At 44.6% G+C, this 17935-nt stretch overlaps 1 protein-coding gene across 1 annotated transcript; it reads left to right on the top strand.

Annotated features, from left to right (window-relative positions):
• Window positions 1-2354: 2354 nt before the first annotated feature.
• Tigit (T cell immunoreceptor with Ig and ITIM domains) lies at window positions 2355-17434 on the top strand. The gene is made up of 4 exons (XM_038344390.1): window positions 2355-2482; window positions 4054-4383; window positions 9225-9322; window positions 17207-17434. The coding sequence occupies exons 1-4, from the start codon at window positions 2419-2421 to the stop codon at window positions 17432-17434; spliced, it is 720 nt and encodes a 239-aa protein (XP_038200318.1). The 5' UTR covers window positions 2355-2418.
• The last annotated feature ends 501 nt before the right edge of the window (window positions 17435-17935 follow it).

Below are 17935 nucleotides of genomic sequence, written 5' to 3'. Positions count from 1 at the left end.
AGCTCTTAACTGCTGAACCCTGCCTCCAGCCACAGCAGAGAAGTCGTTAAAACATTTTCACATATATTTCTGCATGTATGTGTTTATGTGCGGGTGATTGGGTTATAGGGATGATGGTATACACATGCCATGAGCTGAGTCTGGAGGACAAGCTGTGGACGTCAGTTTTCTCCTTCCACCATGTGGGTCCCAGTGATCCAGCTCAGCTGGTCATACTTGGTGGTGCTCACCCGTAACTACTGAACTATCTCTCCAGGACAAGAAAAAGTCTTTAAAAACTTTTCTTTTTAAAAACCAACTCTTAAGATTTTGCATTTCTCAAATGGGGCCAGTCGAATTTCTTTGGCTTCTACCCACACCATTATACAAAGCAGGCTGTTCGTTTTTGTAGCCATTTTCTGTGTATTCCTACTACCCGCCTTTGTGTCTGGGGTTCATCTGCCTGGGTAACCTTGTCTAGTCACTCACCTTGTCTAGTCCCAGCATCTTACCCTGGACACGTATTGAATCTTACTGCTACTTCAGTTAAAAGGCATTCAGATGTTAAAATGTAGTGGAGAAGCCAGGTGGTGGTGGTACACACCTTTATTCCCAGTACTCAGGAGGCAGAGGCAAACAGATCTCTGAGCTCGAGGCCAGCATGGTCTACAGAACAAGTTCTAGAACAGCCAGGGTTACACAGAGAAATCCTGTCTCGAAAAATCAAAACAACTACAAAACATGGTGGAGATACGTTTTCATGTGAACCTTGAAGGCTGGACTTGAGCGGGTGTGGAGAAGCTGGTAAGGCAAATATTGTCTGAGGGTCAGGAGAAGGGCCATAGGCAGGCATGAGTCACTGTGTAGATGTGCGGAACCCAGGGAAGGGAAGAAACTGGTCTGAGATAGGGAACCCTGCATGCAGAGGAGGACAGAAGCCTAGATGCTGAGAAAGATTTGTGCACTGAGTGGAATGAGCAGGACGTGGGGCTTTGGATGTCTCCCTGGTGGGAATGCAGATTTTCAGTACATCATGAGGCATGGCCAATATAGCATTGTCAAGAGCCTAGGCAGCAGATAAGTGTGTCCCTTTATCTCCTCTTCATAATGGCTTTACTGAGACCAAGCTTTGTCAACTATTTGATTGCTAACCAACACTTGCTCACTCTTGTACCTTGAGAGCCTGATACTCGTTGGGCACTCAGGAGCTTTTAAATGAAGGAAAAGAGGAGGGAAAAAAAAGAAAGATGCTGCTTTTGTTTCACTTCTGTTGCTGCTGTCCTGACAGAAAGCAACTTAAAGGAGAGAGAGTTTATCTTAGTTCGCAATGCCAGGTAACCATCTGTTACTGAGGCAGAGCCAAGGTGGCAGGAACTTGGAGCAGCTGTTGACATCATGTCCACGGTCAAGAGCAGAGGGAAGTGGATGCATGAATGTCTAAATACTCGGCTAGCTCTCCGCTTTTACACAGTGCAGGGCCCAAGACCAGGGAATGGGGCCACCACTTTTGGGCTTGGTCCTCCCACCATTAATTAAGGCAATCAGCATATTCTCCCACAGACACGCCCACAGGCCAACCTTATCTAGACAATCCCTGACTGAGACTCTCTTCCCTGGTGATTCTAGATTGGGTCAAATTGACAAACATAACCCAAGTAGATATAGGTCAACAACTGGGCCTAGTGAGTAGCTAAGAGCCTTAGGTAAGCATGGTTAATGCCTTTCCTGGTCACCTCTGGGGCTTACTCTTCTATACCTCAACTCTTATGGGGTCAGCAGCTTGCAGGAAAACTTACTTTTGTAGTCTCTGTTGATCCTCTTGCATTAGGGAAGCTGACCCCAAATGCAAGTAAAGACAAACCTGGATAAGAACAGCACAAAAGAAGTAAGAGCTGAGGAGAGGGCTTCGTGGAAGAGAGAGTCGCTGGGCCTTTGTCTCACCCATGAGTTGTCCCTAGTCACCGGAGTCTAAATCCAGTGATGGTTCTGTAAACGCCCAAACCTAAGTTTCTCCTGTAGCTGCACATTCTTCAACAGCACACTGTCAGAAGGGCCTGACTCATCAGAAATAGTTCCCCAGAGTCCCATGCATCACCTAGACACCCTTGAACGCTTTACATAAAAGCTGACGTTTCAAAATGTGCATCAAGATAATGTAAAAGCAACAGATTGGCTACGAGTCACCCAAGCTATATACCTCTAACCACACGGTTTGTTTATTTTTCACCGTGTTTCCTTCACCGCCTTTTTTTGTGGCTCACTCTATACAGCTTGTGTACTTGCTATAAGAACATTATCAGTTTCGACGCTGCTCTTCCCTTACTCAGTTTTTCCGAGACCCCTTCTCTCAGGCTTCGCTTTGCCTCACACCTGCAGTGGGCCAGTTTTTAGTCAGAGGAGAGGCCACATCTGCTTCCTGTGGGTCCTCTGGTCAGAAGCATGCATGGCTGGCTGCTCCTGATCTGGGTCCAGGGGCTAATACTGGCTGCCTTCCTCACTTCAGGTAAGGCCTGCAAGCCCAGCAGAGCAGGGAGGTGGGCTTGGCACAGAGACCAGGGTGCTCGGGTAGAGGAGGCTCTGAGTACATGCCATGTGCATGTATGTCGGGTGGTTCTGGGGCCCTCTGTGACCACGTGGGAAGAGGCAGGCACTGGGAAGGAGATGCAGGTGTGTTTGGGATCGCAGAGGATAGGTCCTCTGGGGTGGGACCCTGATTGGCCAGCTGTACACGAAAGGACGCTGGGGAATGGACTAAGGTGGAAGCCAAGACGTCTCCTGAAAGCCCACTCCTTTCCCCCTCCATCTTCCTTTCTCTTTCTAAAGAACTTCTAGAAATATATTGCAGTTGGTTTTCTGTTGATCAGAAATACCTACTTCCCAGACTTTCGGGGTCTCCCATTGATACCACTGGCTAAATTCAGTTGTGTTTCTATTGTATTAGAAACTGCAGAGAAGCATTCCCAAGGGATAGGAACAAAATATTTAAAGATTATACTGCAAAGTAGTTTAAAGACTGAACCTAGAACATTCTGAGGGTAGAGAGGAGCTGGGGTAGGGGTGGGGCGGTTGACGAAGATGCTTTTCTCTGGGAGAAGTTTTGTCCTGCCCTGCCCTCTCCTGCCCTCTCCTGCCTTCTCCTCTTCTCCTCTCCTCCCTTCTCTTCCCATCTCCTCTCCTCTCTCCTCCTCTCCTCTCCTGCCTTCTCCTCTTTCCTGTCCCCCCTTTCTTCCTTTTCCTTTCTTTCCCTGTTCCTCATCCTTTCTCTCCTTCCCCCTTCCTCTCTCTCTTACTTTGGTTTGTTTCTTTGACAGATACAGGGTCTCACTACATTCCTAAAGCTAGTCTGGAACTTTCTATGTAGTCCAGACTGGCCTGGGACTCACTCTGACCCTACTACCTCAGCCTCCCATGTGCTGAGATTAAAAGCAACTACTACTACCCATGGCTAAGCAGCAGGGTTTCTTGCCATGTCTCCTTTGCCTAGGATTTTTTCCCTTTTCTCTCTTGAAGGTTTTTCCTGACATCTCAAATGGCAATTAAGTGGTCCAGTTCTATTTCAAAGGATAGGCAGATTTTCTAGGTGGGAAGACTAAATAAACTCATAAAAATAATCAAGCACCTAGCCAAGAAGCTGCACAGAGTATCCTGAGCGAACAAAGTGCTGAGCCATGTTGTAATACACCAGGCATTTAATAAGGTGTTCTACGACACGGGTGAGAAAGGCCGTCTCATTAGTTGGGGTCCTCACGGAGGGAGGGGGCACAGTCCTGACAAACAGGTAAGAATGAGTCAGAGTAAGGCAGACGTTCTGGCAGTAGCAGTGACAGGCTGGAATTGGGTACACAGAAAGGGGCAAGAAGATTGGGTAGAATTTGGAGCCTTGATGGACAGGTATAGTAAGGAAAGTCTCTGGAAATGAAGGAAAGAGGAAGTGAAGGAAGTGAGGATAGTCTCCATAGGTTAGACTTCGGCTCCTAGAGCCACTTTTGGCCTTTCAACATCCTGGGATTCCTCAGGAAGGTTGAACGGCTGCTGCTGGCTAGAGACTCATGAGTGCTTCTTCCTCTCCCATAGGAGCCACAAAAGGCACAATACAGACAAAGGGGAACATTTCTGCCGAGGAAGGTGGCTCTGTCATCTTACAGTGTCACTTCTTCTCCAGCACAGCTGAAGTAACCCAAGTCAACTGGGAGCAGCGGGACCAGATTTTGGCAGTTTATAGTGCTGACCAGGGATGGCATGTCCCTTCAGTCTTCAGTGAGCGGGTGATCCCAGGCCCCAGCCTAGGCCTCACCTTCCAGTCGCTGACAATGAATGACACAGGGGAGTACTCCTGCACCTATCACACCTATCCTGATGGGATTTACAAGGAGAGAATATTCCTGAAGGTCCAAGGAAGCTCAGGTATGTTCTTTGAAGCAGGGAGACAATGAACCACTTTCTCTCACATAGAAAACTCCATCCTGAGACATTCTGGGAAGCTGGAACATATCAAACTCACTGGAGGAACTTTTGGGGCCTTGTAAAGATAGGGCAACTCTCGCTAATGAAATCAGAGCCTCTTGCGGGCAGAACTAGCATCTAATATGTTCTGGAAACACCCAGCTGATTCTCGTGTACAACCACTGATTTTGCACACAAACACATCTTATCTAAACTGACAAGACCCATGGATGAGGTTATACATGAAAGGTGATCATTTAATGATTGAGTATCAGTCACACAGAACCACTCTCAACGTATAGCCCGTGCTGAGTGTGAATGCATAACACTCATCCACCTTTGTATGATGAAGCTTCAGAGCTTCTAAATGTAATCATAATGATCATTTCTGGGCAAATATGAGACAGTTTTACTGAGGGAAAGGATTATTAAAATCACATCTGAGAGATAGTTTAGCAGGGTGCTCTGCCTTGGACATCAGACAACTTGGGTTCAAACCTTGCTGTTGGCCTCAGACAGGAATTTAATTCTTCTGTGCAACCCTTTTCTCATCTGTGCATGAGGATGGTGCTAAGGCTTTCTGAGGTGCTAATGGGGGGGGCATTTAACAACCTACTGTAAGAAAAAGCCCTCAGCCCAGCTCCCGGAACATAGCAAGTGCCATGGTAGATGTTGACCATGAGTATGATTCCCATCTGATTGATGGCGGCAGAAGCTAAGGTTTGGAACTGCTCAGGGTGGCAAAGCTGATGTTAACACAGACGTTTAGGCTCCATGGCATGCCACACTCAGAACTGCTCGTTGTTGGTTATACCAGAGTTTAAGTTAAAAACATGTATACATTGAAATTATGTCACAATTTAGGTTTCATGAATCTTAAGAACATTGTGGACATTGAAGTGATAGAAGTTCACCCTAAAGTTTCCTTTCAAACATCCCTTCTTGGCTGGCTCCATAATAGATTAAACACAGTGAGTAGCCAAGAGCCCAGGTTCTAGAATCACACCACCTAGAACTAAATGCTGTCATGTATCCTGGATAATTGTGGTACTTAAATTTTCTTGTATTCAATTTTCTTGTGTTGCTGTCCTATGATAAATGGCGAATCATCTCATGAGTTGTTACAAATAAGGTCTTGGGACAGTGTTGTGCATTGCACTTATTCAGGGGAGGCTTGGAAAATAAAGTCCACAGGAGATCTAGGTCACAGTAAGCCCTAAGCATGTGCGGGCTGTGACAACTGTGGGCTCTTTACTCCTGTATTATATTTCCCAGAGCCTCTTTCACCACACTGCAGGACCTTCTTGCTTCTCAGGAAGTCGGTTGTTTACATTAAGGCAATGAACCCTCCTTTAATTATTTGCATCAGCTCCATCCCTGCTCTCCTACTTACACTGATCTCAAACATGGACCGAAGCCCCTGGTAACCTAGTATTCCATAAACTGTTGTCTAACCAAAGCTGGAGATGTAGCTCAACAGTAGAGTGGTTGGCTAGGATGCATAAGGCCCTGGGTTCAATCTCCGGTGCCACAAGCAATACCAAATCTCCAACGTAGAATATATCCCTACCACCACCACCACCACCACCACCACCACCACCACCACCACCACCACCCCCCCGGCACATTGGCAGGCTGTCCTGACTGCCCTGAGGCTCTTTCAGTTTCTTTTTTCAGAAACCTTAGCTTTGGATGGAAGAGTTAAGTGCTTTCATTTTAAACCAAAAATTACTAGTTTAGTTGGTGTTTTAATATTCCAAATTCAGTCTGCTTTAACCAGACTTAACTCACTCACCTTTAAATTTGACCACATGCATTATCATAATCTTCCCTAAAATTTCATGATGTGTTTAGTTGCTGCTTGTTTCACCTTTCAGCTTGAGGAGAACCCAGCACTAACCCCGCCTTGCATGGCGGCTCTGCCCTCCTCTTCTGTCCACACACACTCTCCTTCCAGGCCCTCTGAACCCCTGCAGCATCCAGACCGTGGTCTTCCCTCCCCTTTCTTCCTGAGTGAGCCATGGCCATGTGCACAAGGGGCCAGCCTGGCCTCCACTGACTAAGTCCTCAGAACAGGAGTGTGCCGGGGCCTTGGACTTGGCAGGCAGGGTCCTTATCCCGAGAGATCAGATGACATAGCCTCCTTTCCTACAATCAAAACCTGGAGTTCAGGGAAGTGGGGCCAGGCCTTTTCTTGTTTCAAGTCTTCCCAGGACTCTGGGTGTCCTGCCTGAGTCCTGAAGAAGAGGGAAAGGTGGAGAAGGTGTCCTAGAAACCATTCCTCAATGTATTCCAGCGTCTACTGTGGACTAAGGACTGAGAAACAGCAGAGAGTAAAGTTGCAAGAGACTCGCTTCTTCCGGGGTTTCAGACCTGGGCTATAGGGCCAAGGTGAAAAGTTACATCCTTTTTCTTTCCGTAGTTTAGTTTCAATTTTGAATTAGTCAGTTTTAACACTATGGGTGTGTGTGTGTGTGTGTGTGTGTGTGAATTATGGATGAAAAATTCACTTTCTGAGTTTTCTTTTGTTTTTATTGTAGATTTGATATTTGTTTATTTAAACGTATGGGTGTCTTGACTGCATATACACCTATGCAACACCTGGTTCTAGTGTCTGTGTAATGATTTCAGCCACATAAGGCTGATAGTTTTGGGTTCTAGAGCCATGCCTGTGCAGACAAGCCCTCAGGCAGAGGTGCCTGAATGTTAAAGGGCTCCACGTGGCACACCTGTGCGCATTCGTGGCTACATCCACTAGGACTCAGCTAAGCCCTTGCATGGTTCCATCCACCATGACTCAGCTAAGCCCTTGCATGGTTACATCCACTATGACCCAGCTAAGCCCTTGTGGGCATGCGTAAACCCATCATCTGCATCATCTGACGTAGACACACCAACCCCCCTGTGCGCTCGCGCTCTCTCTCTCTCTCTCTCTCTCTCTCTCTCTCTCTCTCTCTCTCTCTCTCTCTCTCCTCTCCTCTCCTCTCCTCTCCTCTCCTCTCCTCTCCTCTCCTCTCCTCTCCTCTCCTCTCCTCTCCTCTCTCTTTACACCGATTCCCCAGGCCAGTACATGCCCCCCTCTAATAAACACCTAAGTGGGTTTGTTGTGTGTTCCGTGTTTCCTTCTCACTTGCGCCAGGTAATTTCAGTCTGGAGGCCAGAAGAAGAATTTGGATACCCTGGGAACTGGGGCTTGAGTACCAGCCTCAGTACCCCCTCAGAGCTCAGAATTGGATGTCTATGGCAGGCGAGGATCTGAGGGTAAAAAATTAACTCAAGTACATGACTTCTGCATCTTCTTTATTTTTCGTGCAAGGGGAAAATGAAGTGAAGGGGGCACAGAAGGGGAAGAATAAGGAGAGGAAGGGGAAGGAGGAGGAGGAGGAGGAGGAGTGAGGAGAAGAAGGGTAAGAGTCAGGGCTCATCTCCAGAGGTTTCTAGTTTTTGTTTTTGTTTTTTTGGTTTTTCAAGACAGGGTTTCTCTGCAGCTTTTAGAGCCTGTCCTGGAGCTAGCTCTTGTAGACCAGGCTGGTCTCGAACTCACAGAGATCGGCCTGCCTCTGCCTCCCGAGTGCTGGGATTAAAGGCGTGCGCCACCACCGCCCGGCGAGGTTTCTAGTTTTTACAGACAAAATTGCAAAATTCCATAGGCAAGGACCATGATAATATGTATATCACAATCACAAAGAGGGGCAGGTAGAACCTGACAAAGCAGTACTCTGGAACAGGTGGCCCAGCCCAGGGAAAGGCCAGCATTCAAGGGGAAGTACCTGACAACCCAAACCATTAGATAAAGTTACTAAATGTCCCTGAATCCTGGACTCACCCACTGTCCTCATCTAATCTTTTTTGTGATAACCAGCTTTGGGGATGCCCAGATTTGTTTGTTAGCAAAGGTGGGGCATGCTGCCTTCCTGCTCAGTGCCTGTCTTCTTTAGAAATTCTATGTGGTCTGTTAGCAGGGGATTGACTCTATGTAAATTTGAATGTTAGAACAAAGAATGAATGCCCTCACTCTCAGGCCTCGTGGTGTGGGGAATGGAGCTTACTCCTTTGCCTGCTGAGGTGTTTTGGGAATGAATCCCATTTTGAAGAATCATGGCTTCACAAGGTTTTTACAGTTATGACAGTGACTTTTCCAAAAGACAAGTGTTCCCGCAGCTCTGCAAAACGGGTTATTCCGTGTGGACATGGACTTTACACACTTCCTGTGGATCTGTCTATTGGTCTGTCAGCTACACACTCACTGTATATAGTCCTGTGGGCTCCAGCAGGACTGGAGTTACAGACAGTTGTGAGCTGCCATGTAGGTGCTGGGAATAAAGCCCGGGTCCTCTCGAAGAGCAGCCAGTGCTCCTAACCGCTGAGCCAGCTCTCCAGCCCTCCCCGAGTTTCCTTTTAGATGCTACTATTTGTTTCATTTCATGACTTCTGGAAACAAGCTGTTGACTAGGGGAAAGGATTACAAACTGGTCCAAGGTGTACATAAGGCAGATCTCGAGAGATCTGCTGCTGACTCCACTGGGCACCGGGATGTTGCTCTGCTGACCAGAGTTAAGGTTAAAGATTCAAGCAGAGGACAGTTAGAAGAGCACCCCACCTCTGGCCTTGAGCTCCATAAAGACCAGGCTGGCCTCAAATCAAAGGCCTGCCTGCCTCTTGACTCTCAAGTGCTGAGATCAAAGACATGCACCCCCCACAAGTGGCACTGGCTTTTGAGACACTCCAGGTTTCCCCAGAGAAGGCAGCCTTGCTCTAGACCCCCACCTCCGTCACTCACCTCTGTTTCCTTTTCCCTGTAGGGCCTCAGTTCCAGATGGCATCACTTGGAGGAGACATGGCTGCTGTGCTGGGAATCATCTGCTTAATGATCACAGGGGTGGCTGTAAGAGCTAGACAGGTAGGAGATAGGACAGCCTGTCTCAGTCCCACCACGTCACCTCCATTCTTGCCACCCTGCCAACTTCTGCTATTCCTTTAGTGGCTATATTAGGCATTACAAAACGTACCTGGATTTATTCAAGTTCCATTATATTAGTAATAATCAGTCAATGACCTCTAACTTCCAGGAATAGGCAAGAGCCTTAGATGGTAGCAGCCTTTTTTACCGGTCTCCACCACATGGCTCCATCATCCCCTTGTTCTTTGGTCCGTTCCATGTTTTAGACCCACAGATGTGATTGTTTTGTGCTTCCACATGACTCTAGGGCCACCCCTCCTATTGCTCTCCTCTCTAGTTTCCCTGTCCGGGCCATTTTCCTTCCGCCCGAGGAATATACTGCAGTATTTCTGCAGTGCAGGTCAACAAAGGCAAAGAATTATTTTGACTGTTGTTGTTCACCTAAAACTTGTTTACCCATGGCTGTAAATATAGTGTTTGTCTTACTAGGTGTAGCAGAATCTTGTGTTGGCCAGTATTCTCTATTAGCACATGGAAAATATTATTTACATCTTAAACTAACCCATTTCTATTAATCTATTATTGCTGCAAGGTTGTAAATTACAGGGTAAGGTTCTGTTTTTGTGTCTGTCTCCTTTGGCAGCTATATGGCATCTCTTTGACTCTCTCTATATATCTCTGTTCAGATTTCTTGCCTGGTTTTGCTCTGCTAAGCCATTGGCCAAAACAGCTTTATTCATCAACCAATAAAAGCAATACATATACAGAAGGACATTTCACATCATCTCACCCTTTTTGTCTAATTAAAAAGGAAGGTTTTAACTTTAACATAGTAAAATTACATATATGAAACATGTATCAAGCAAGAATTGCAGTTATAATTTGTAGCTATTTACATATGTATAAATATGTAATATTATAAATATTAATATAAATATCACATATTTATAATATGTAAATAGTCTATTTGTATCTGGCAAAAATAAAGCTATCATCTATTTTATCTGTGTGATTCTAAAGTTTCATATCTAATTTATATTTTGTCATAACTAAGGAAAACTATAACTGTCTATCTTCATCAAAGACCCCAGAAGGGTATATTACCCAAATAAACAGGAAGTGCATTGTAAGCAAAACTCTAGAATTGACAGCTATATCTCACTGCCTTGACAGTCACCCAAACTTCTTCTGTATCTTTAGCCTACAGGTCTATAGTATTCAGCAGACTTTTCCATGAAATGGGAAATTTAAAAGACTTTAACCTATATTGGCCATTTGTCAGTCACTTTCCTTTGTATCCTGCAGAATGTTTGGTAGTTTCTTCTGTGAAGCAGGAACCCTAAAGGACTTTCTATCTTTTAGAAAGTTCAGGAGTCACTTTTCTGTGTGTCCTGCATGTTCAGTTTGTACAACATACCATCAAGCAGTCCAGGCAAGAGTAGTTTCTTGCCCAAATGGTTAGTAAACTCCATAAGGATCCTCTTTATGCTCCTCTTAAAGAAGTTGGTGCTGCCAGAAGCAGACATGTCTCACTGTTGAGAAAAGTCTAAGTTCTTAAAATCTTTTAAATGTGAGTTTCTATAATTTTTTGAAGTGTTTAAAGAATTATATCTCTGCATATCTAAAAAATCTAACATGACTATAAGTTTAACTATTATAAATGACTATTAATCTGTATTTCTTAGCTATACATTATTTTTTTAAATGAGCTGCATAAACACACTATCTTAAACAAGCACAGAAATACATATACAGTGCAACAAAAATCAACTTAAATTTGTATCAATAGACCAAGATCCATACCAATGCAAAATATTAATCTCTATATCATACCCCCCTTATTTTTTTTAAGAAATTGACTGTGACCATTAATCATTTATAATCAACCCACTTTAAATGAAAACAATCATTTATAAACAACCATTTTAGGAATTGGGCATTGTTCTCTCCAAACTGCTTCCTGCTGTTTGTTGGGTGAAGTATTTTTAGGGTTCATGGAGACCTTTCAGAGGGTCTTGTTCTATCAAACCACATTAGCCTGGAAGGAATCCACAGGTTCTCATCTTCTGTGGAAACAAAAACAGAACTTCTTTTTCAAAGAAACATATCCTTAGACCCAAATTTTGAAGTCAAGATACCTTTATGTAGGTTTAACTTAGCATTCCCCGGTATCAAATGTCTCTCTGCAGCCAAAAAATTCAAAGAAAACACAATAATATACATAACCCAGCCTCTCTGAGTATATTCCATCTTTATGAGGCGTATTTTCATTATTCTTTTAATCTATAACTGTCTGTTCTCTTTTATATTACTTTTACTGTCTCTTTATAAGACTTTGTTTTATTTTTAAAACTATTTATTTCTTTTTATGACTGTCTATACTTTTTTCTTCTCTCTCCAAAGCCTAAGTATATTTTTTAAACATTCCGTGGCCTGTTCAGGGGTTTATTTTTGTCTGAATCTATCTTTATTGCATATCTCTAACCATTTTCTGACCAGGAGTCCTTCTTAAAATGCTAAGCAGTGTGGCAAGGACTAAGGCTGCTTTGCCTTTTGGCTCTGCCCAGTCCAAAATGGTGGAGGTATGTTCACCGCCAGCCCTGCAAGCCATGCTCACCACCCCAGCTCCAGGGACACAGCACGTCTATGTTGCCATTAAGCAACTTGTAGCATTCTGCTCACAAACTCCATTTAAATGCCCCATAACAGGACCTCCCCAAAAAGTCAGAGCCATTTGTGCTGCCAGCATGAACAAGGAAGCTGCCTCTCAAAGAAGCTGTGCAATTTTTACTGCTAATGCTGGCTGAGCCAGGAAGCCTTCTCTTAAAGGAGTCATAACCCTGCTTGCCACCAGCAAACAGGGCCTATCTGAAAAATTGCAGCTACCAAGAGGCTGCACTTGGCTACCATTTTGTGGGTCTAGAAGCCCCCCTCCCACTTTAAAGCTTTTTTAGGTCTTATGTGGATCCATGCCTCAGATGGTAGGTGCCATTTTGTAAAAGGAGACAGCCCATTTGTTTCCTAACTGCTCAGACCCAAATAATCATACAGAAATTATATTAATTACAATACTCTTTGGCCTATTAGCTCAGGCTTCTTATTAATTAATTCTTACATTTTAAATTAACCCATTTTTATTAAGTTATGTATCATCATGAGACTTTGACTTACTGGGTGAGGTTCTGTTCTGTGTCTGTCTCCTTTGGCAGCTATATAGTGTCTCTTTGACTCTGCCTACTCTCTCTATATATATATCTCTGTTCGGATTTCCTGCCTGGTTTTACTCTGCTAAGCCATTGGCCAAAACAGCTTTAGTCATCAACCAATAAAAGCAGCACATGTACAGAAGGACATCCCACACCAGTAGGTTCTCTCTCTGCATATCTGTATTTACCCTAGGAGTGCTGTGCTGTATGAACTGTCTTAAGATGCCCACAGGGCAGGTGCTCTTAGTTTCCATCATTGTAGCTGTATCTACTGTGTTTCTTAAACACTGTCATCTTCTCTCTACTATTTTGAGGTCCCCTCTCATGGCTGTTGCTAGGGATCCCATTCTGCAGAAGCATCTCCTACTTCAACATCAGTCTGTGGAGGAGAGACACAATGGAAGCCAGTAATGCTGGTGCTAGCCTTGCATTCCCTTGCTTCTAGGCTCCCTCACTAGCCTTCCTCTGAGAACCCAGGTCACTTGCACCAGAATTATCATGTCTGCCTCTATTCTGGGGACCTGCTCTAAACTAACAGCTGCTGAGAATGATGCTAAAGGCAGCCTATAAGGACAGGGCTGGTGATAGGAGTGACTTTGATCATCCCTGCATTTTTCAGAACTCCATCACCCTATCATGTTGACTTTTTTAGGACAGATGTAGAGAACACCTATTGTGTTGAGGTTGGAGGGAAGAAAGCTCAACATGAACGCCATCTCTTCTGGAGATATTCTGAGCATATCTTAAGATAGTATAAGCAAGTGCTTATTATTTATGTATATGCATTAAATGAATAAATGTTATTTTCCAAACAGATATGGTGACAAGTTACATGTGTCAAACACTGGACAATGACTCTGTAAACCCCGTTGTCCAATGTTAATTCTCCTCTTTTGCTACTAGAAAGCAATGTTTGTCCCAAGAGGACTCAGTTGCAATTTCTGTAGTCTCACTTGGTTCTCTAGGACAATGTTAGTACATTAATCTCAGACCTATTTTTTTAAGCTGGTTACAATTATAGAGTCTCCATGTAGGGTAGAATGGAAATGGAACAGCTTAGGGACCAGTCTCAGGAATATTTGCATTTCCCGGAGGACTTTTAGAGCTCAAAATAGTCTTAAAATTAAAAAGAAAGAGTGGCCAGCCTTACCAAGAATGAGAATAAGAACACACAAGCACAAAAAGTCATAATTAGCTCTTTGAAAAATAATTGAGTATTCATATTAAAAATGGGTTGTATCGTATCAAGGGATGTCAGAGTCTTTTTTAAATTTTTTTCGTATTTATTTTATTTTTATGTGCATTAGTATTCTCCCTGTAAGTATGTCTGTGAGCAGGTGTCATATCTTAGAGTTACAGACAGTTGGGAGCTGCCATGTGGGTTCTGGGAATTGAACCAGGGTCTTCTGGAAGGTCAACCAGTGCTCTTAATCACTGAGCCATCTCTCCAGTCCCGACAGAGTTCTTTTAAACCCAGCACCAGCATGAGTCATGGCAGCCATTCTCTTCTTCACACTCATGCTAAAGTTTAGCCACCTCTACTGAGGAGGAATGGGAGGAGACCAATGGCATGTTTGTTGTTCTAAGACTACGGTGTCTCTCAGTGCCCAACTTCTCAAGGCCTGTAGTGATGCAGCATCCTTAGTTTTTGATATCTGTTCACTGGACACATCTACAGATTCCTTCTAACCTCCCTTCTCCATCTCCTTGCCTCAACTGGTGTACATTTGGGCTTGGCACCAGTCGGGTAGCATTTTCTGTCTTGGGAGCCATGGGAGTGAAAAGAGATTCCATGAGCTTGGTTGTTCCTATTTTCCAAGTCCCTGGATCTCTGTGATTTTGTCATTTAGATAGAGAAGGTGGGACAATTTTGAAATGTGATTAAGCACTTCTTCTGCCACCCTACTTGTAACTGATGTTCTCCAGCTTCCCTGTACTATTACAACCCTCAAGTATGACATTCTAGCATGTATTCTATGGTTGATGTCACTGAACAGACTTCGCTGTTGTCTGGTCTCAATGAATGCAACTTTAGTTTCCTGGGTGTTGGATTATACCTTGACTTGGAAAATCAGATTCTTTTCTATGGGACTGTATCATAAATGAATGTGTGTGTCCAACTGGATATGTATGTCTATTCCAGTCCCATGACAGAGATTGAACACCTGATATGGGTTCTGAGTTACAAAGAAGAACATAGCACTTCCCTTAGGGAACTTGGATTTCTGAGCCCGGTGAAGACAGAAAGACAGACCAATTGGCTTTCACAGAGCAGCTGCAAGAGCAGAGGCATTGTGGTCACAGGAGAGTGTAGGCGGAGTGAGACAAACCTGAGAAACTGGTGGTGGTGTCCTTGGTTCAGGGACTTCTGCCCATGCCTCTCAGCTCATCCCAAACCAGACACGTCAGCAGATCTGCTGTGGAGATGACAGAGCTCACTGGGCGCTCTCACGGCAGTGTTGCGATGAGTGGCAGCTCTCTGGGCCTCAGACGCTGGGTGTCTGGGTTGTGAGACACAGTGGGAGGAAGCTGCAGCCAGAGAGACAGGCATGACTGGGGCACACGGTCTGGGCTATCACGGATTCCTTTGGAAAAGGGAATGAAGTATTTATTTGCTCCCCGCAAGAATATCCTTTATATAAAACTTTAATTATAATTTGAGATCATTCCTAAATCACCTGAAAGTCAAATCCTCCAAGGTGTTCATCATAGCTCACTCTAGGTTGAGCGTCCCTCTGGTGTACAGTAGAGGCCATTAAAAGGTTTTAAGCAGAAGTATGATGATTCAATTTTTATTTTTGAAAAATCTTTGTGGAAAGTTAGTCTAGCAGATAGAGGAAATGTGAGCCAGACCAAAACAAAGAGGACTTTTTCTTCCCCTTCGCAGGAGAGAGGGATGGAATGAAGCCGGGATAGAGTAAAACTAGGTGCGTGTGTACTAATCAGGGATCTCTAGAGGAATAGCACTTATGTATATATTTACATATATGTAATATATAAATATATGTATGTATGTGGGATTTATTAGAGTAACTTACAGGCTGTGGTCCAGCTAGTCCAGCTATAGTGGTCTACCAAGGAAAGTCCAAAAATGCAGTTGTCCAATCCACAAGGCAGGATGTTTCAGCTGGTCTTCAGCGTATAGAATCCCAAAGTAGCTCTTAGGCCAAGGAAGGAATGGACTTTCCAGCAACAGGAAGATCAAGCAGACAAAGAGAGTAAGCTTCCTTCTTCCATGCCTTTATATAGGCTGTCACCAGAAGATGAAGCCCGGAGGAAATGTGGAACTTTCCACCTCAAAATACCCAGATCTAAATGTGGGTCTTCCCACTTTAAATGATTTAATTAAGGAAATTCCCTCACACGTGTACCCGGTCACTTGAGTTTTAGTTAATTCCAGATGTAGGCAAGTTGACAACGAAGACTAGCTGTCACAGGTGTTGCGGGTAATTGGAACTTGGTATTGGCATCCATGTTTCTGAAGGGGCTGTGCTGTTAGCCAGAAGGGAGGATGTTGGCAGGAGTAGATTGTGGGGCAGGAGATGTGGGGCAGGGCCCGTGGAGACAAGTTGAGTTTAAGCTTGCTATAGTTCTCTCATGGGCCATACTGAGTCGGTGGGCCTTTAGAGGACAGGTCCTGTTTGGAGTCTTACAGCGGATGACATGACTCTGGGTGTTGAGAGTGAGAAAGCCAGGGGGCAGAATCCTGGGGAGTCCCCTGGCTTGGAGAGCCAGTTTATAAAGGGAAAGGCGCCAGGCTGGCTGAAGGTGGGGGCCAAAAGGAGGAGAAGAGGGAGGAGAAAGACCAAAGAGAAGGAAGAAACGAACAGAAAGGAGCGGGAAAACAAGATGGAGGCAAGGTAGCTCTCCAGGTTAGGAGACCAGGAAATAGGGGCTGCAGGATGACGCTCATTACAGCTGTTCCTGTTGAAACCGAGTTAGAACAAGAAGGGGAAGGGGACACAAAGCCCCACCCCTAAAGAAGCTATCTGCTCCAACCAGTGACACTGGAGATATATGTCAACTACACTGCAGGGCAGGCCCCATGTCCAGGAGGAGCTGGCCGACATAAAATGAATTCTATGGTTTTTGCCTGCTTTTTGTTTGAGTTTGGTATGGTCTTAATGCTTTTGTTTGTTTGTTTTGAGAGAGAAGAAACATGCAGTTGATTGGGTAGGGGACGGGGAAGATCTGGAAAGAACCAGGGGATGGGAAAGAATAGGATCAAAATAAATTGTATGATAATTTAAAAATAATAATACTAATAAGGAAAAAAGCTACAACAAAGCAGGGAAGTTAAGGGCTAAAGGCTAAGGATTGTGTACTGATAAGAACACAAGTTTGCTGGCTGGGTGGTGGTGGTGCACGCCTTTACTCCCAGCACCTGGGAGGCAGAGGCAGGTGGATCTCTGTGAGTTCAAGACCAGTCTGGTCTACAGAGTGAGTTCCAAGACGGCCAAGGCTACACAGAGAAACCCTGTCTTAAAAAACAAAAACAAAAAAAAAAATAATAAAAAATAAATAAATAAATAAATAAATAAATCAAAAACACAAGTTTGCTCCTGTGTATGTATGTGTGTGTGTGCGTTCATGTAAGGGAGGAAGAAGTGTTTGACGATGTTACATTTGTCTGTTTGTGAAGCAGCTTTTGCATAACATCCCTTTGTATTTACTCCAGAAGTCTCCCAGAATCCATTCTATGGGAAGTGGCCTTGGGAGAACGGCAGCCGAGCCACAGGAAGCGAGCCTCAGGTGTCTCTCAGCCCCTGGAGGCCCCGTCCAGACAGAAGCTGCCCCTGCTGGCCTCTGTGGAGAGGAAGATGACTATGCTGAACCACGTGACTACTTTAACGTCCTGAGTTACCGAAGCCTAGAGAGCTTCAGCGTCCTAGCAAAGACTGTCTAAGAACAGTTCCCTCCCTCCCTCCCTCCTTCCCTTCCTCTCCTTCTCCTCTGTGTGTGTGTGTGTGTGTGTTTGTGTCTGTCTGTCTGTCTGTGTTTAGTCAGTGAATGAAAGGAGACTGCTTTTCAAACTTGATTTCTCCTACCCTCCTCTTCCGTTTTTCTGTGAGAGACCCAAGGTAAACAGCTTGTAACTTGAATATAAATGGAAGTTTAAAAATGAATTTTGAGTTTATGTGTATGACTGTCTGGTCTGCATGCATGTGTGCCACACGTAGATCATGGTTGCAGAGGTCAGAAGAGGGTATCACCTCTTGGAACTGGAGTTAAGAGACAGGTGTGAACCACAGTGTGGGTGCTGTGAATCGAACCCGGGTCCTCTGCAGGAGCAGCAAATGCTGTTTCCAGCTATCTCCAGCCTGGATATTTTTTAAAAGACAAAACAAAACAATAAAAACAACCCCAGCATTCCCATTAACCTGGCCTTGAACTGCGTGATCTGAGG

This window comes from Arvicola amphibius, chromosome 10 (assembly GCF_903992535.2).
Source record: "Arvicola amphibius chromosome 10, mArvAmp1.2, whole genome shotgun sequence".
In the NCBI taxonomy this organism is placed as follows: Eukaryota; Metazoa; Chordata; class Mammalia; order Rodentia; family Cricetidae; genus Arvicola; species Arvicola amphibius.
The sequence above is the reverse complement of the archived record's forward strand: the minus strand, read 5'-3'. Positions and strand labels throughout refer to the sequence as shown.

Bases quoted from the DNA above. Each gene is read 5' to 3' on its own strand.
- Tigit (XM_038344390.1), top strand. From the start codon at position 2,419: ATGCATGGCTGGCTGCTCCTGATCTGGGTCCAGGGGCTAATACTGGCT. The intron at 2,483-4,053 runs GTAAGGCCTGCA...CCTCTCCCATAG, and splicing joins GGCTGCCTTCCTCACTTCAG to GAGCCACAAAAGGCACAATA. The intron at 9,323-17,206 runs GTAGGAGATAGG...TATTTACTCCAG, and splicing joins TGGCTGTAAGAGCTAGACAG to AAGTCTCCCAGAATCCATTC.